We start from the raw sequence: 20,164 nt of genomic DNA on the forward strand, positions 1-20,164 counted from the left end.
TGCGGTGTGTCTACCACTACAGGGCACCCAGGATAACCCACCACCCCAACAACAACAGGGACCTGGGGGCAGTGGTAGTGGGCACACCGGCCAGGGGGCAGAGGCCCAGGGAAACAGGGGAACTCGGAGGGCAGCTGTGCGACAGGGGGGGGAGGAGAGGCCCAGGGAACCCACTCTCCACGAGGTCCTCACCACCATCATGGGAGCATACAACCGCTCCCAGGAGACGATGGCGACGGTACTGGCCCGGTTCCAGGAGATCCAGGTGCTGCAGGAGGAACACTATCGGGGGTACAGGGAGGACATCAGAGCCATCAACACCACCCTGGTTACCATGGTAGGGCTGCTGCAGGACCTCGTCAACAACAGGGCGGACACTGAACAACACCCAAGGGCCCCTGCCACTAGCCTGGACCAAGAACAGCCAACCACCTCCGCCGGCGCTAGTGGACAGGAGGCCCCCGCACAGCAGCAGCCCACCAGACCCCCACCTCCTGCAGGAGAAGAACCACCCCGCAAGAGGGCCCTGAGATCTCGCAAGAAGACAGAGTAGGATGTCAAGACCCCCGCCAGCAATGGATACCACCTGATGTCATCCCACTGTCCCACATTGTCACCCTGTCCATCCTTGAACTGCCTATGCTCCATCTCTCCACAGGCCTCTGGACAATGCACCTGTGTGACTGTTACTCTGGACTCTGCCATGGACATTCCTTCACCATAGCCCCCACCCACTTGAAACCACCCATCCCATTTTGAGCACTTAAATAAACACCTATTTTGCACCAAAATATCAGGAGTCTGGCTGTGATTTCAATAGATTGTAATTGACATGACAGTGCAAATATGTCCTTGTACATGGTGAAGTCAACAAACAGCTGCCACAAAGCTGTAGTCCATGGGGAAACGAAGCACAGGACTCGTAGTGGGGACCCCAGATCTGAAATAGGGAGGGAAAAGCCAAAACTCAGTCATCATACACTGGGGCAAATAGACAGGCAGCAGAGATGCTGGAGAGTAGTTAGCATTTACTAAATTATCTTTGAAATGTTACCTGTGTCCTATTGGAAGTACTGTTCAATGATTCTGTCCCTGTTGTCTGTTTCAGCCCCGTCGTCTTCCTCCTCGTCACTCTCCTCAGGTTCCACCGCTGCCACAACACCACCGTCTCGACCATCCTCCTGCAGGAAAGGCACCTGGCGGCGCAAAGCCAGGTTGTGAAGCATGCAGCAGGCCACGATGATGTGACACACCTTCTTAGGTGAGTACATTAGGGATCCACCTGTCATATGCAGGCACCGAAACCTGGCCTTTAGGAGGCCAAAGGTGCGTTCGATCACCCTCCTAGTACGCCCATGGGCCTCATTGTACCGTTCCTCTGCCCTGGTCCGGGGATTCCTTACTGGGGTCAGTAGCCACGACAGGTTGGGGTACCCAGAGTCCCCCACTAGCCATACACGGTGTCTCTGTAGCTGTTCCATCACGTAAGGGATGCTGCTATTCCTGAGGATGTAGGCGTCATGCACTGACCCTGGGAATTTGGCATTTACATGCGAGATGTACTGGTCAGCCAAACACACCACCTGGATGTTCATTGAATGGTAATTTTTTCTGTTCCTGTACACCTGCTCCCTGTCTCTTGGGGGAACCAAAGCCACATGGGTCCCATCAATGGCACCAATTACGTTGGGAATATGTCCAAGGGCGTAGAAATCACCCTTCACTGTAGCCAATTCGCCCACCTCAGGGAAAATGATGTAGTTCCTCACGGATTTCATCAGGGCAGACAACACTCTGGATAACACCTTCGAAAACATGGGCTGAGACATCCCAGAAGCAATTCCCACGGTTGTCTGAAATGACCCACTTGCCAAGAAATGGAGTACTGACATGACCTGCACCAGAGGGGGAATCCCTGTGGGTTGGCGGATGGGGGACATCAGGTCGGGCTCCAGCTGGGCACACAGTTCATGGATAGTGGCACGGTTAAGACGGTAGGTCAGGATAATGTGGCGTTCTTCCATTGTCGACAGGTGCACCAGCGGTCGGTACACGGGAGGATTCATCCGTCTCCTCGCCCAACCCAGCGGACGGTGCCTAGGAAGGACAACATGGAGCACAGAGTCAAGCAACCCACAGGTACGTACTCACAGCTAGCACAGTATACGATTCTCTATGCAGTGAATGGCGTGTCTGAGTGGCTATGCAAGGCCTAGGCCTGTGTGACGCAGTTGAAATTGAGCCATGTGGGCCCTGGAAATGGCGGCTGCCTGACCTGTGAAGTGTGACAATGGGATGTGAGGTCAATGCGCTGGCGTGGCACACCGCGGCGGGCGGCGGGCCAAGACCGCGGCGCGAAGCCGCATTGGTTAACATTGAAGCCTATGGGTTTCAGGAGCCAATGGCGAAGGGCGCCGGCGGTGGCGGGACGCACCGCCGCGGTACGCACCGCCGCGGACGTGACCGCCATTTTCTATCTACTTATCCACTTGCGACTTGAACTTTCACAGGAGAGGACCTATACTGCAAGTGTTGCTGTGACCTCGGTCTGGAAGGGACAATGGCTGCTGCGCCTGGGGAAAGGGCCCCTGCCTTCACTGGAGAAGAGTTGGAGAAACTTGTGGATGGGGTCCTCCCCCAGTATGCGCTACTCTACGGTCCTCCAGACCAACAAGTGAGTTTAATTCAATATGGATTTGGGGCCACTGGCTGGCCTGGGGGCCTGGCGGGGGGCATGTTGGGCCTGGCGGGGGGCATGGCGGGGATGGGGGGCATGTTGGGCCTGGCGGGGGCCTGGCGAGGGGCCGGCGGGGATGGGGGGCATGTTGGGCCTTGCGGGGGGGCATGGCGGGGGGCCTGGCGGGGATGGGGGGCATGTTGGGCCTGGCGGGGGGCCTGGCGGGGGGCATGGCGGGGGGCATGGCGGGGGGCCTGGCGGGGATGGGGGGCATGTTGGGCCTGGCGGGGGGCCTGGCGGGGATGGGGGGCATGTTGGGCATGGCGGGGGGCCTGGCGGGGATGGGGGGCATGTTGGGCATGGCGGGGGGCATGGCGGGGGGCCTGGCGGGGAATGGGGGGCATGTTGGGCCTGGCGGGGGGCCTGGCGGGGATGGGGGGCATGTTGGGCCTGGCGGGGGGCCTGGCGGGGATGGGGGGCATGGCGGGGGGCCTGGCGGGGATGGGGGGCATGTTGGGCCTGGCGGGGGGCCTGGCGGGGATGGGGGGCATGTTGGGCATGGCGGGGGGCCTGGCGGGGGGCCTGGCGGGGATGGGGGGCGTTGGGCCACTGGAAAGGAAAATGCTGAGAAACTTGAACGTGGTATTTCTCCCTCCCTGTACGTGTCACATAGGTCTGCGCCCATGAGAAGATCGGGATTTGGCGTGCCATCGCCAAGGAGGTCCGGGCCCTGGGGGTCCACCATCGACGGGGCACCCACTGCCGCAAGAGGTGGGAGGACATCCGCCGCGGGACCAAGAAGACCGCCGAGTCTCTGGTGGGGATGGCCTCCCAACGTAGGCGGGGTGCCTGCCGTCAACTGAGCCCCCTGATGTTCCGGATCCTGGCGGTGGCCTACCCTGAATTGGATGGGCGCGTGAGGGCAGCACAGCAGACACAAGGGGGTGAGTCCAAGCATTATCTACTCTGTTGTCGCGCAGTGGAGGTGTCTGGGTGGGGGAGGAGGGCTGGGGGTCCCCCTAGGCCAGGGCGATATCTGTAGGCTGGGCACCCCCGTAAGCCCCTGTGTCCCCAGCCACCACCCTCAGTAGTTTGTCAGTACAGCCATCCCTGGGCCGTGTCATCCATGGGTGCAGTTGTCAACTCTAGGCGTGTAGGGCATGTTCCACGGAATGCGTAGCGGACCCCAAGTGCGCAACTTAGGGCAGGGGGCATCTGTGTCTGTCATGTCCGCTAACTGTACCGGCGATCCATGTAATCAATATCCCTTTATTTCTCTCTCCCCCCCCCTTTTTGTTTGTCTTTCTGTGCTTGTGTGCATCAGCATCATCAGGCGGAGGAGAAGTGGCATCGGGGCAGGAGGGAGCTGCATCTCACATGGCCCAGGAGGGCCATGCCACAGAGTCAGACTGGACCAGTGAGACGGAGGGCGAGGGGAGCTCCACGACGGGGACGACTGGACCCTGCAGCGACACGGACACGTCCTCGGAAGGGGGCTCCCTTGCGGGGGTGGCACCATCCGTGCCCCCCGCCATTACAGGTACAGCCGCCACCCAGCGCACCATCTCCGCCCTCCCAGCAGCCCCTCAGCGTTCGCCCCGTGCCCGCTCTGCCAGGAAGCCGGGCATCTCCTTCGCCCCAGGCACCTCAGGCCCTGCCCCTGTTACCCCGCTGCCCTCAGTGAGGAGGTCATTGACCTCCTCCGAACGCTCATTGTTGGGCAGACTACCCTTTTGAATGCCATCCAGGGGGTGGAGAGGGAGGTTCATCGCAGCAATGCGTACCTGGAGGGCATTCATTCGGGTCAGGCTGCCCATCAGCGATCGTTCCAGGCTCTGGCCTCAGCACTGACGGCAGCCATTGTCCCTGTCTCCTGCCTGCCTCTACTAACTCCCTCCTCCCAGTCTCCTGTTCCTCTGCCTGTCCCACCCACACCATCAGACCAGCCTGCACACACCTCAACACCCAAGAGAAGCTCATCCAAACATAAGCACCACAGATCACGCAGACATTCACACACGCAACATTCCGATGCAGACATGCCAACAGTCACTACCACCTCTGTGACCCCCACCTCCTCGTCTCCCTCCTCCCTCCCTGTGACGTCTACACTCACACCTCCATTCACCTCACCATCAGCCAGTGTTTCCATCACCAGCACACCCTCCACTCCAGTCCGCACACGTGCAGTCACCACCCCCACTGCCATTTACACGTCCCCTGTGTCCTCTCCCACTGTGTCTGTCACCCCCTCTTCCACACCACACAAACGCAGCCACCCACCCACCCAACAGCCATCCACCTCACGACAGCCTATCCCTCCTGCACCTGCACCCAAAGACAGCAAACGTGACTCACCTACAACCACATCCTCTCCCTCCACTCCCATTCCCACTGTACCTACCACTCTCCATTGTCCCAAGAAGCTCTTCCTCGCCACTACTAACTTCTTTCCTGACCCTGAGCCCCCCCCTCCTTCTCGTCGGGGTAAGAAGAGCACCTCAGCCACCACCAGCCCTGCAGGCCCCTTGACAAGGGTGCAGGGGTATTGGAGCCCGCCAGCCCGCATGTCTGGATCTTCGCCCAGCAGCAAGGGGACAGCCAGCCCACCCCCTGGGAAGAGGAGCAGAAGGCGGAAGGGGCGCCGCAGGAGCCCGCCTTCTACATCCCCCCCGGACACCACCCAGAGACAGTCACCAGCCACAGCTCCAAAGGGAGGAAGGGGCCACAGGCCCACGACTAAGGAGGGCAAGGGCAGCAAGTCGGAGAGGTCAGGCAGCAGGCCTGCTGCCCAGGAGGAGCCCACAACCCCCATAGCCGCTGCCCCGGGAGGAACCGGCACAGCTGCCCCGGGAGAGCCCACCACCCGCATAGCCGCTGCCCAGGGAGGACCCAGCCCAGCTGGCCAGGAGGGCCCCACCACCCACAGCCCAGGTGGGCAGTGAAGGAGCACCATCCCCGCTGCCCAGGAGGGCACCACCAGGCAATTAGCAGTTGGCCATAGACCGGCCGCCGTCTCACGCACCGCTCCGCTGGGCCCCGCCGTCTCAAGAACCGCTGAACTGGGCCCCGCCGTCTCAAGAACCGCTGAACTGGGCCCTTCAGGGCAAGAACCGCTGAACTGGGCCCCGCTGTCTCAAGAACCGCTGAACTGGGCCCCGCCGTCTCAAGAACCGCTGAACTGGGCCCTTCAGGGCAAGAACCGCTGAACTGGGCCCCGCCGTCTCAAGAACCGCTGAACTGGGCCCTTCAAGGCAAGGAGCGCTGAACTGGGCCCCGCCGTCTCAAGAACCGCTGAACTGGGCCCCGCCGTCTCAAGAACCGCTGAACTGGGCCCTTCAGGGCAAGAACCGCTGAACTGGGCCCCGCCGTCTCAAGAACCGCTGAACTGGGCCCCGCCGTCTCAAGAACCGCTGAACTGGGCCCTTCAGGGCAAGAACCGCTGAACTGGGCCCCGCCGTCTCAAGAACCGCTGAACTGGGCCCCGCCGTCTCAAGAACCGCTGAACTGGGCCCTTCAAGGCAAGGAGCGCTGAACTGGGCCCCGCCGTCTCAAGAACCGCTGAACTGGGCCCCGCCGTCTCAAGAACCGCTGAACTGGGCCCCGCCGTCTCAAGAACCGCTGAACTGGGCCCCGCCGTCTCAAGAACCGCTGAAACTGGGCCCCGCCGTCTCAAGAACCGCTGAACTGGGCCCTTCAAGGCAAGGAGCGCTGAACTGGGCCCCGCCGTCTCAAGAACCGCTGAACTGGGCCCCGCCGTCTCAAGAACCGCTGAACTGGGCCCCGCCGTCTCAAGAACCGCTGAACTGGGCCCTTCAGGGCAAGAACCGCTCCGCTGGGCCCTGCCGTCTCAAGAACCGCTGAACTGGGCCCCGCCGTCTCAAGAACCGCTGAACTGGGCCCCGCCGTCTCAAGAACCGCTGAACTGGGCCCTTCAAGGCAAGGAGCGCTGAACTGGGCCCCGCCATCTCAAGAACCGCTGAACTGGGCCCTTCAGGGCAAGAACCGCTCCGCTGGGCCCCGCCGTCTCAAGAACCGCTGAACTGGGCCCTTCAGGGCAAGAACCACAGAACTGGGCCCTTCAGGGCAAGAACCGCTGGCCCTTTGGCAGACGTGGCAGGGCAGGATCTATCTCGGGCAGGGCTGCAGGATGTCCTCTGGCCAACTTGCCTCCTCCAGTGGCAGTGGGGTCTGTTATGGACTGTATGGACTGTGGCTTTGCTCTCCCCAGGATGGCCCAGTGGGCAGGCCACCCACTGTATGGACTGTATGGACTGTGGCTTTGCTCTCCCCAGGATGGCCCAGTGGGCAGGCCACCCACTGTATGGACTGTGGCTTTGCTCTCCCCAGGATGGCCCAGTGGGCAGGCCACCCACTGTATGGACTGTATGGACTGTGGCTTTGCTCTCCCCAGGATGGCCCAGTGGGCAGGCCACCCACTGTATGGACTGTTTGGACTGTGGCTTTGCTCTCCCCAGGATGGCCCAGTGGGCAGGCCACCCACTGTATGGACTGTATGGACTGTGGCTTTGCTCTCCCCAGGATGGCCCAGTGGGCAGGCCACCCACTGTATGGACTGTATGGACTGTGGCTTTGCTCTCCCCAGGATGGCCCAGTGGGCAGGCCACCCACTGTATGGACTGTATGGACTGTGGCTTTGCACTCCCCAGGATGGGCCAGTGGTCATGGAGTCCCCTCATGGATCTGGCGTCGTGTACTCAAGTGGCTGAGGTGCCCCCCCTTCCCTTCCCCCTGAGGTGCCTGTCCTATTTTCTTTCTGATGCCCCTGCAGTGTTCTCTCCGTGGAGTTCTTGTCGTGGGACTGGGCCTTGCCCCTTTGCACAGGACCCCTGTGATCCACGGACAGTGGTTGGACTACATTTAGTAGCTGTATATATTTTGTACATAGTTTATTTATTTATTGGGATTACTGGTGTACATATTTCAATATATCTGCCCGTTTATGATCTCTTCTTTTGGTCTTTGCATTATTTCGGAGGGGGGTGGTTTGTGGGTTGTGACAGTGATCTGTGGGAATGCATTGATGTGTGTGTTGTAGTGGGTGTGGGTGGGTGGGTGTGTGCCGGTAATCTTTTCCCTCCCCTGTGTCGTAGGTGCAGTACTCACCGATGTCTTCCGCGCCGCCGGGCGTGCTCCTGGTATATGAGCAGGAATAGGAGTGCGGGGAAGACCTGCAACTCTGGCTCCATACTGCCGGAATCTCGCGTGGAGTGCGTAGAGGTGAGCGTTTTCCCGTTCGTAGTCTGTTTCCGCCGTGTTCTTATCGGCGGTGCTCCCGCCCCGGAAAAGGTGGCAGATTGGTGGGTCGTAATAGGGTGGGCGGTACTTTGTCTGCCGCCGGACTGTTGGCGGGAACCACCGCGCTGTTTGTTTGTACCGCTGTGGCGGTCGGAGTGTTAAGTTGGCGGGCTGTGTTGGCGGTTCCCGCCAGGGTCAGAATTGCATATTTTAGACCGCCGGCCTGTTGGCGGCTTGGCCGCCGCTTTATCACCGACCGCCAGGGTCAGAATGAGGGCCTGCGTCTCCTCACCTTGAGACTGTTTTCCTCATTGCAAATACATGAGCTCGTCTCATGACTAAACTGCAGGTACCGTCAGTACAATTCCCATATACCACATTTTTCCTGGACAAAATGATGCTGAGGACTGAGGAGGTTTTCTTATTAAAATATGTGACTTCATTCCTTATTTATCAATCCATCTCTCTACCAGTGTTCTTTATTCCCCTTACCCATTAAAAGAGGAGGAGATGCTCTATCGGTTAAACCCCTAAAGCAGTGGCATAACATTAACCCCTGCAGCCCTCATGGTGCGGGGGGAGGCGTAACTGCAGGGGGCCCCCTCAGCACTGTACCTTAGCCTCAGAGCTCCTGACTGAGTCCAGGGGGTGGGGACCTCCATGGACCTGGTATGGGCCTCTCCTCGAGTTTTGTCACGCCACTGCCCTGAAGGCTTTTAAGCATTTACATAGATCATACCAAGGATAAGCAGCTTGTTGTGTGGTTCTCCAGAGAAAAGATACGAAGGCTGAGCAGAACAGCACCAAGTCGAGGTAAAGCAACTCAGCAGCAACATCAGGGAGCCTTAGAGATGATAGAAAAATAGGTAGAGATAAAGGGAAGGCAGAGAAAACACTGCACTGTGAAAAACTAGTCAATTCACAAAAAAACGCCTAGAGACCATCACCCTAATTCCGTTTATAAAAAATCGCCTGAGTTTATACATCCCGCTGGACATTTTTGTCAAGTGTCTGTGTAAACCCAGTCTTATAAAACTCACCGAATGTCAACATTTATTCTGACTTCTACAAGGCAATTTCTAGAAAGACAGTTTCTAGAGGGAGAGGAGTGTCAACAGTGATGAGAAAAAATAACAGACATTGAAATACTCCAAGAACTCTAGCATCACCACTTTTGCCCTCCACTCTCCTTTAATCTGCTCTGACAAACTTCTATAATGAAAGCCGTTTTGATATGGTTATTTTATATTTTATCCTGTTATTTAATTAGGTGGGAAACATATATCATATTAACTGCCTAACCATAAAGAATTTTGACTGCAAGTAATCATAACCTGTTTGTCCTACGGTAACAATGGCACATGGATAAATCAATTAAATTGTTGCATAATGGACTATTCCCAATATTCCAACAGTATACATTTTGGCAAAATCACTTGCCATTAATGTAATGAGCGGTGCAATGCTGTGAGGTTAGGCAGCTATCTTGGACCACACCCGCCAACCAGTGCTGGCTGGCCTATAGGACAATCACGTGTGCCTGATGGGCTGGTCTGACTGGTCAGTGTGTAAGCCGTATTTTGGCTGTTTGTGGGTCTGTTTACGGGCTGCTGGGCCAATATTTATTATTGATTCCCCTGATATTTCCCTATACCAATCCACCACTAATGCCTTTTGGGTTGCGGAGTAGCGTGCTACTCACAGAAAAGCACTTTGACGCCTCGTTAGGGGTAGTACGCACTATATAAATACTATTACCATAAAACAAACGTTGCCTGCAGCAAGCTCACATCCATGCAGCCTTCCATACCTTGCAAAACACGTAGACAGCGTTTCTTTACAAGTTCCGAAGTGCCCAGTTTGCAATCATGAACCGCTTTCTTAGCTTTCTAATTTACTAATGGGGGCCCTTTTTCTTTTGGTGCCCGGGCCCACAGCCAGACATTTCTAATCTAGGTATTTAGTTTCTGTAATTTCAAGAAGCTTGAAAGTGGCTAACTGTAGCCGATGATGGTTGTGTTACAGGTCAATAAATCCTTTGTTGTGTGGTGAGTTCTTTCTAACCATCCATGTAACTGTCCTCTATTAACAGCCCTGTCCTTGGCTTCCCTCTCTGAGCTGGAAGAGGTGCTGTTCCCGGAGGGTGTGGGAATAGCTGAGTCAGCAACAACCATTGTACAACAATTCCAACATCTCAAGAACCTAAAAAAAATTACATTCGTCAATACGTCTTTACATGACAGCGCATTACTGGAATTAGGTGAGTATCAAATAAGGGCTACTCATTTTGAAATCGGATTTATTTGAAAAATATGCCTTAATGCTATGGAAGAGTTCGACTTGATTCATGTGCGTTTATATAGCTTTGTGTCTGTGTGAAACACACTCACTACGATCCTGCATGCATATATGACTTAATTACTTCTAAAAACAATGATTAAGCGGTGTCACAACACGTGGCAGAATTGGGGTTCATGTTGGTGGGGAGTCACTGGGTTAGGCAATGGTTTTCTAGAACAAGAATGATTGTTAAACTAAAAATGATGAGCTGCAGTACACCAAGACAGAAGCTTTTGACTAGTGTAAAGCATCCGTATGCAGCAACAGAGAGCTCTTACACTTGAGGAAGATTAGTTGAGTTGAGTTTCAGAAATACTGAAACTAAGATTTTCGCAAAATTGTTAAATAGGAAACTGGTGCGGATTATTATATCCATAATCCACCAGGATCAATGTGGTGTGACTTCCAAGTGTAGCATCCGGCATTGTATCTGCAGAATACATGTTACTCTTGCGCAGGCCCATAGCTCCAAGGAGCCTTGTGCCCTTATGCTCATAGATTTTGAAAAAATGGTTGATATAATTGATTGGTCACTTCTTTTTGGGGTGCCGTTGCAAATGGAGTTTGGACTGCTGATTATATCCTATGTGAGGGTACTGTGTGCCCAGCCCCAGGCAAGTGAACATCTACAGCGTTCTATTGCCTCCAATTCCAATTTGAAGAAGGACTAGGCAGGGCTGCCCCCACTTTACTTTGCCTTGGTAATGGAGCCTTTGGCAACTAGGGTCAGAGGGATGCCCAGGTATGTGACTTCTGTCTGGGGGAACACGGAGTGTTGTATTGCACTCAATCAATCAGTGAGTAGATTCGTAGACCACTTCCTGTCACCCGTGAGGGTATCCAGACACCATACGCTGATGGCATACTTTTGCTTGTTGGCTGACCTCAGACCCCAGACTGGTCGCTACCTTCGATCTATTTGGTGAGGCCTCTGGCCTGCAAGTCAGTTGGACTAAGTAAATCATTGTCCTGACTTCAGGGGACGCTGAGGTGACCAACTCACAGTCCTGCTTCTTTGTTCATAAACTTAGTTTTAAATACCTTGGTAAGTACATAGCGCTGCTCCCTGACCTCACCTGGAGCTTTAATTTGTCCCCACTGGTGGTTAGGACTCAGAAGGATCTCGAAAGTCTTACTGAACATTCTGGGATAATGACCATCTTTAACATGGTGGTTCCCTGAAGATTCCTATGTTTTTAATCCATAAGGCTTGGTTCGTTGCCTCACATGCCAGAATACAAGCCTTGTAGTGGGAGGTTCCAGCCTCATAGATTGCCTATGGAAAATTTATACAAATAACTTAAGTTGGGGGGCTGGGTACAGCAAAACTACAGCTTTATTGTTGGGCCTCAGAAATACTGGTCTTAAATAACTGGCTTTATGAAGGGCTTGATGACTCCCTATATTCTGATCTCAAAAATACCTCATTGGACATACCAATATTATTGAGATGTTGTATGACATGCAGATCCCTGGCTATCTCCCAGAGATCATAAAGAAACCGTCCTTTGTTGGCGAACAGCTCTGCACTGCACCCAATGGGATAAGAGACCCATGCTTGAGATCCCCTGTGGCCTGGCACAGCGTCCGTCTGTCACACTTTGAGAAATGGGACCTGAATGGGATAGCTAAATTACGAGATGTCTGACAGGGTTCACACTTAAAGTCTTTTCAGAACCTTCAAGAGGAATATGAATTGCACATAACTGAGTGCCTCATTTACAAGAATCTGTCGCACATCCCCTAACAAAGCCATGGATGCCCTGTATTTACAATCCAGAGCTCTATGGCACACGTTTTCACAGATGCATCAGGATATCTGATGCATCTGCTGGCACTAAACTGACGCATTGCTGGAGTTGCGTCATTAAACTTATGCAACTCCAGCAATGCGAGGAGAGTCCCATAGGAAAAAGCACTGTGTCAATTTTGCCCCGGCTCTTAGCAGGCTGTAAAAGTTTGACTCAGTGAAGTCGTAGAAGGGCACGGTGAAGTTGTCAATTTCACTGAGTCAGTTCTACGTGGCGTTTTCCGAGGGCATGCCTTCCCTGCATACATTATACCTGGTGCAGGTCCAATGTGACGCGGGCTTTACAAATTGACACATTGGGCCCAATGTGTCAGTTTGTACATATGAGGCAGTGTAGTGCACTGCTAGCGCCACCTCTGCATAAAAAAGAAATGGTGCAGCGGTAGCCCAAAGGGCTTGTAAATGAGGCCCTAAATTTACAAATATTTACAGCTCCAACATACACTACCCTTTCATCAGGCCTCCTTGTCTAACCTGCCATAATTTAACCTGTCAGAAGCAAACCTGGCCTCTGACCCAGTGAGGAGAAAGGGTTTTACAACTATACAGACCGCTCATTATCAATGCCCCTTGACTGTTGCACAGCCCTTTGGGAGCAGTTGGGAGAAATGGTTAAGTCCCATAGAGGAATGTGAATGGAGGGATGCATGCCACAGGGTAACTGGCAAATTCCTCCTGACTGCGCCACATATGGCTCAACTATCTACACATTACAAATTTAATCTCCCTCGCGGGAGGTTATGGAATGCAGTTAGGCTTCTTTCATCCTCCTGCTACCAGCGTGGCACTTACAATAGTGAATTATTCCATGTGGTCTGAAGCTGCCCCATTATAACAACATTTTGGGGACCAGGCTGCTAACCACCCTCTACCAAATATGCAGGCCAGTGGATTACTCTCACTGAATTGTCTTCCTAGGTATCTTTGAGGATTTGGGGGTCTCGAAGTGAGCTCACTTTAGTGGGAATTGCTAAAAGAGACATTGACTGGATTAAGAGAATTGGTTGTTTTTATACCAGAGGGCCCATGTAAAGGGCGATTTGGGTTATCAAATATCTGACAAAGATGTTTGACACACTGTAGTTTGATGAATGACTTACATAAGACTGTACTTAATTGTACTATTGGCAATCTTGTATATGTAGTTATTTTATAATTCAAAGTGTGTGTGTGTGGGTGTGTGTGTATTTGTGTGTATATATATATATAGCGAGAGAGAGAGAAAGACTAATGGCCCCTATTTTATTTTAGCAATGGCAGCAAAAAATGGATTCTTACAAAAAACAAAATTTTTGGAGCTGATAGCCATTCACGACATAACAGAAGCAGGATGGAGATCTTTTTTTGAAACACTGGACAACATGCCGGATTTAATTGAATTGGGCATCTCCAGGGTTTATGCCCATCAATTCAGGTGTCACGCGACAACAGTGAAGTTGTTTGTCCAGTGTGTCGCCCGGCTCCCTTCGATGGCGTATATCAACATGCTGGGCTGGCTGCTTGATGAAGACGATCGTAACATGTTTGATGCAATGAAAGAAAAACATCCTCAATCAAAGAAATTACGTTTGTCGTGGCAATGGTATGTGCCCTTTTCCCCTATTGTACAGGAGTAGATGGACCCTACGCCACTGGACTGCGGTTGGACCTAGCGGAAGTCTGCACTGTTCTTCAGCTTAATTGGACCAATTGAAAATGATTTGTGAATTGTGAAAAGTGAGGGGCTGCGAACCTAAATGCAGGATGTGTTCAGATTTGTAGTTTTTAAGTACTCTTTAACCACAATTTCTTCTTCGAGATCTTCCCTACATACTCGCTTCGATGTCCTCCTCAATTAAAACACAATATCTAACCTTTCATTTGTTGGAATAGAGCTATGTATATCACCACTGCATTGTAGAACCCACCACGTTGTCCCCATAACATTATTTACAAATCACACTGCCTGCACAGTGAGCCCAGTTTTGTATACTCCTCCATAACACTTTATCTTGAAAGGCTACAACACTAGTTTGTCTTGTGCAGTCCAAAGTGGGCTTTCTTCTACAATCTGGTCTTCTCCCTTTAACTGCGTCTCATGCTTAATGTCCTGCAAACGAGTAATTTGTTTTGAAAAATAATGGTTCACTTTATATGTTGGTGACCAGTGTATCTACATTCCACTCCTCATGCTTTACTGTTGCGCTATTTCATTTATGCTGAGCATAACAAGAAACCTTCTCTTCAACATTTCAAATGGCTTTCTTCCTGATGTATTGTAGGACTGGCAGGCTCAATGAAACCCTCCCCATTTCCTCTTACAGCTAAGTTGTATGTTTTTCAGGCTATATATTGTTTTCTCACTGAAACTGACCTGTACAGTTAAAAACCATTTTTTTCCGGATTTATACTATAATACGTTGCCACCAACAGGTGGTGCTTTAAAGTTGCTGGCTTATTTTACTTATCGAAGCACTATCCCTGATCCTATGCAGAGCTTGGGCCATTCTTGAAATGAAAGCAATTGACTGTTTAGCTTAATCATATTATTTCAAAATGAACTGTTATTAAAATGGTGGAAGTTGTCCGACTCTGTCAATGCACTTAACATCAGAAAAACTTGTGATGACTCATATTTTAATATTATGTTCTGCTATTCTGGTCACCAGAAGAACATTCCTGAAGAACATTCCTTTGTTAGTTCATACTAGCATTATAACTGTCTTGCAGGCATTCATTTGCTTTGTGTTAGAAATTGGGTCTCTAGTTGGCAGAGGTATGCACCCTTTCCAAATAGGGGCCACAATCCTAGTCAAGGTAAGTAACAACACAACCTAAATTATCCAGTACTCACCCTTCGGTAGTTTGGCACAGAGCAGGAAGGCATAACTTGGAAGACAATGTGTAAAGTATTTGTGCAATAACTCACAGTAACACAGCGAAATCACCACACCAGTTTAGAAAATTATATGATATTTATCTGAATAAAATAAGACTAAAACAACAAAAATACAAAACGCATAAGATACATTGAAAAGTAAAGCAATGCGTAGATTTTTCCAGCGTGGCAAAGGCAATGCGTCATTTCTTTCCACGCTGCAAGGCGATGCATCGGTTTCCAGGAACGCAGCCTTGGTTCCTCACTGCGATGCAGGGATATTATGATGCCCAGGGAGGATTTGTGGAAAACCCAGAATGGGTTGAGCAGAGGCAACAGGCGCTGAGTCGATCTGGTAGGCGATGCAGTCGTTTTTCAGCCCGAGGCAAGTGCTGCGTCAATCCGGCAGGCATTGCGTCGAATTTTGCAGGTGTTGCATCAATTTTCCGATACGCTGGATTTTCTTCTCTTTGGTGAAGTCTTTGATAGCCCTAAGACCTCAGAGCAGGAGGCAAGCTCAATCCAAGCCCTTGGACAGCGCTTGAGGAGGAATACAGAGTCCTTCCAGCAGAGTCTGGTGTCAGTAAGCAGCAGGGCAACAAGCAGGCCCGCAGTCCTTCCAGCAAATCGGTCCACATGAGTCCTTTGGGCAGCTAGGCAGTTCATCTGACAGAGTCCAGATGTAGGTTCAGAAGTGTCTGATTTGGTGGGATTACAGGCCCGGTATATATACCCAAACGTGCCCTTGAAGTGGAAGAAACTTCAAAGAGTGGTTTTGAAGTGCACAAGTTCCCCTTTCAACCCGGCCCTGTCTGCCAGAAGTCCTGTTGTGGGTTATCAGTCTTTTGTGTGAGGGCAGGTCACTGGCCTTTGAAGTGTAAGAGACAGCCCCTCCACCCTTCCTGCCCAGGTAAACTCATCTGTATGCAGATGAATGCAGATGCAGCTGAGTGTCCTGTGTTTATGGCTGTCTGGGTGGAATGCACAATGGGAGCTGTCAACCAGCACAGACCAGACGTGGATTGGAGACAGCCTGTAGGGTACAGACGGCAGTAGGTGCAGAGAAATGCCTACTTTCTAAAAGGGGCATTTCTAAAATAGTAATGTAGAATCCAACTTCAAAAGTAAGCAGGCTTTTCTATTACCATTATGGCCATATTAAACATGACAGGGCTATTCCTTTCAGATCAGAATCTACCACTTAAAAGTATATAGGAGTGGTTCTAATGCTGGCCTGTGAGAAGAGCAGGCCTTACAGTAGTGAGAAACGACTTTGTGAGTTTTTCACTACCAGGACATGTAAAACACATAAGTACATGTCCTGCCTTTCACTTACATAGCACCTTGCCCTATGTATTACCTAGGGCCTACCTTAGGGGTGACTATGTAATATAAGGGGAACTTAAGGCTTGGGAAGTAGGTTTAAATGGCAAGTCAAAGTGGCAGTGAAACTGCACACACAGGCCTGAAATGGCAGACCTGAGACATGGTTAAGGGGCTTCTTATGTAGGTGGTGCAATCTGTGCTGCAGGCCCACTAATAGCATTTAATTTACAGGCCCTGGATACATCTAGTACACTTTGCTAGAGACTTACAGGTAAATTAAATATGCCAATGGGGTATGAGACAATGTTGCCATGTTTAGGGGAAAGAGCACAAGCACTTTAGCACTGGTCAGTAGGAATAAAGTGTGCAGAATCGTAATCCAGCAAAAATTAGATCAGAAGAATGGATGGAGGCAGGCAAAACGTTGGGGGAAGACCACCCTAAGGCTGTCAGGTCAAACACTTTGTAACTGGGCAAGGTGGAAGGGGAGTTGCATTATTTTGAAATTCTTTATTCAAAAAAGGATATTCGTCATTAACTTACGGGGAGGTTCTTTCAATGAAATGTATTTTAATTACGTTTTCAAACAATTATTTTTATGTATTTAATTTTCAATATGGGCACATGTATCTAAATTGACAAATAAAATGTGATTTGATGTGACCATAGGTAATATACAGGGTTGCCTCCACTGATACCCAGCTGTGTATCATCTGTGGCACACTGCAAATACCAATTATGTGGTAAGGGTTAGTGTGATTAATTTATTACATACTAGGCAACATACTAATGATGTCCATTGTGTTGTGACAATAAAGCATTAGGGTGTCCTGTGGCATACAGTGAGTAAAGGAAGACCTACACAAGGGCAGTATACAGATGATCTCAGCAGCCACCGAACTGTGAACAAACTGTGGTCTACTACTTACGCTCAGTGGCAAAGACAGCTGCACAAGCGCTAGCTAATGTGTAAGCAAAGCTCATCTGAAGTAAATAAGGTTTGAAATGGTATGCTCATAATAGGGGAAGGAAAAGTGGGAGGGATTGAGATTGAGATTGGAGGGAGATGTCTGAGTGTGTGTGTAGATAAATGTGTTTAATAAGTGAAATGTGAGCTGTGTGAGGATGGTGGATTGTAGGCAAATTCGCCAAGGGGGCATTTTTACTTTGAGGCAACACTGAAAAAGTTACTTTGGTTAACACAAAAGATCCTTCAAGACTGGTAAACCTTGTAAAGCAGAGCAGTCAAGTACATTGTCATTCTCAGACACAAAGGCCCATATTTATACTTTTTGCGCCAACGCAGTTTTGCGTCAAAAAATTTAGCGCCGGCTAGCGCCATTCTGAAGCGCCATGCGGGCGCCGTATTTATTGAATGACGTTAGCCGGCGTTAGCCGCCGGCGCCGTCTGGTGTGCGTTAAAAAAAACGACGTACACCAGGCAGCGCCGGCGTAGGGGGATATGGGGCTTGGGCGTCAAGAAATGGGGCAAGTCAGGTTGAGGCAATTTTTTCGCCTCAACCCGATTTGCGCCATTTTTTTTCACTCCCAACCCCCATAGAAATGACTCCTGTCTTACCAAAGACAGGAGTCATGCCCCCTTGCCCAATGGCCATGCCCAGGGGACTTCTGTCCCCTGGGCATGGTCATTGGGCATAGTGGCATGTAGGGGGGCACAAATCAGGCCCCCCTATGCCACAATTTTTTTTTTAAAAAAACACTTACCTGAACTTACCTTAATGCCCCTGGGATGGGTCCCTCCAGCCTTGGGTGTCCTCCTGGGGTGTGCATGGGTGACAGGGGGTGTCCCTGGGGGCATGGAGGGGCACCTCTGGGCTCCTTCAGTGCCCACAGGTCCCTTAACGCCTGCCTTTTGCAAGCGCAAAAAAACGGCGCAAAAGCGGCCGTACGTCATTTTTTTTGACCCGCCCACTCCCGGGCGTGATTTTTGCCCGGGAGTATAAATCCCACGCACATGCCTCGGAGTCGATTTTTTAGACGGGAACGCCTACCTTGCATATAATTAACGCAAAGTAGGTGTCCACGCAAAAAAATGACGCTAACTCCATGGACTTTGGCGCTAGACGCGTCTAACGCCAAAGTATAAATATGGAGTTAGTTTTGCGTCGAAATTGCGTAAAAAAAAACGACGCAATTTCGGCGCAAACGGAGTATAAATATGCCCCAAAATGCACTGGATCCAAAGCCTCACTTGTTTAGAAACAAACAATCTAGTTCAGGTAGTTGAATGTATGAAAGTATTGGTTTCTGTATCTTGCCAAGCACCAAAGAAGCTCTGGTCAACACTGAAGGTGACAGATGAATTAAGACGAAGAATTGGAGAAATCGTGAAAGAACTTTACGAGGGTTCTTATTAGAATGTCAAATTAAAGCCCAAAGTCAACAGTACACTGCATACAGACCAGGGTCATGCTTAGTGTTAAGGGGCAATATTGCAACATGAGAGAGGTGGCTGAAAGGAGACACGTTAATTTTTTTAAAAGATACTATGGCCCATATTTATAGTTTTTTAGCGCCACATTTGCATCATTTCTTTTACGCAAAAGCTTCGCAAAAAAAGTATAAATATGGGCCATAATTGTATTTTGTAAGTTTGCGCCGCTTTTGCGTCAAAACATGATGCAAATGCGGCGCTAAAAAAGTATAAATATGGGCCTATAAGAGGTATTACACTGTATGGTACTGGTGGGCAATTGGAAATAGGTGGCCAAAAAGCCAGAAAAAGCTGACGTTTAAAGTTAATAAAAACATTAGAACCGTGTGCGAAGAAGTTGCAAAAATGGCCAATTCTTGAGACAATCATGTGTGCCCACTGTCACCCAAAAAGAATCCGTGGGAGTCAGTGGAAGATGGCCTACCACACGGAGAAACTACAAGTGGGCTTCGTTGAAGCCCAAATCTGCACAAGATGGGGCAGGCTAGGCATATGCTGAGTGTGTCTAGAGGCAGAAGGCTAGCCACAGACTGGATGATGTACTCACACCACTAAGAGCATCGTGTTTATAACTCACGTGTGCATTCCGAGTGCTTCCATAATCTTTCAGTAATGTCATTATGTGGAGTAAGGGACAGGCTTAACAATATAAACTGTGTAGATTCGAAAGTCATGGGCACGGTAGGCATCTGCCATTCTGCTACTCGTTGCATCACTTTGATTGGCAGAGTATATTGTGCTAAACCAACAATAATATGGTTTAACAGCAACAGTGGCGTGTTAGGTCGCATGCACTGATAATCATAGTTCCATTTACTACAGTTAGCAATGGACATAAAAAACAATCAAATTGCAGATGGAGTGCTGAACATTAAGAAAATCCCTGGCACTGAAAAAGGGACCTTTCCAAAGGTGACGCACGTGGCAAAGTAATGTGTCAGCAGTACACCTACTGGAATTAAATACTCACACTGACAAAGTAGCACACACCTTAGTTTAGAAATGCAGTAAGTCCAATATTGTTATGCACACGATTTACAGTGATAGAGTGAGATAAGCATAAAAGTTTTTAATCATTACAAAAAATGCAGTTACTTCTAGTAGATAGTGGAAAATCAGGTAGTAAAATCAAAGGGCCTGAATATGAACTTGACAGATGGCTACTCTGTCACAAAAGCGACAGATATCCCGCCCGCTGTTTTACAAGTCCCATAGGATATAATGGAACTTGTAATACAGCTGATGGGATATTCGTCACTTTTATGACAGAGTATCCCATCCGCCAAGGTTGTAATCAGGCCTAAAGCGTTGTGGGTAATAAAGTATACAACAGAAGGGTGTGGCTTAGCCGCCGAAGATGGCGGTAGCAAGTTAGAACACCTTTGGCCAGCAGGCACCGTAAATCTGCATTAATCATGAGTGGCATCCTTCAACAGCAGG

General features: G+C 50.5%; 1 protein-coding gene across 1 annotated transcript in view; it reads left to right on the top strand.

The window, feature by feature from the left end:
- LOC138284976 (baculoviral IAP repeat-containing protein 1-like) overlaps positions 1–14,663 on the top strand; it is a 796,353-nt gene extending 781,690 nt beyond the window's left edge. Inside the window, exons 14-15 of the mRNA XM_069224352.1 lie at positions 10,029–10,196; positions 13,338–14,663. Of these exons, the coding sequence (XP_069080453.1) occupies positions 10,029–10,196; positions 13,338–13,702 (533 nt within the window). The 3' untranslated portion in view covers positions 13,703–14,663. The remainder of the gene's footprint in view (positions 1–10,028; positions 10,197–13,337) is intronic.
- The last annotated feature ends 5,501 nt before the right edge of the window (positions 14,664–20,164 follow it).

The sequence above is a fragment of the Pleurodeles waltl genome, chromosome 1_1 (genome assembly GCF_031143425.1).
Source record: "Pleurodeles waltl isolate 20211129_DDA chromosome 1_1, aPleWal1.hap1.20221129, whole genome shotgun sequence".
Classification (NCBI taxonomy): domain Eukaryota; kingdom Metazoa; phylum Chordata; class Amphibia; order Caudata; family Salamandridae; genus Pleurodeles; species Pleurodeles waltl.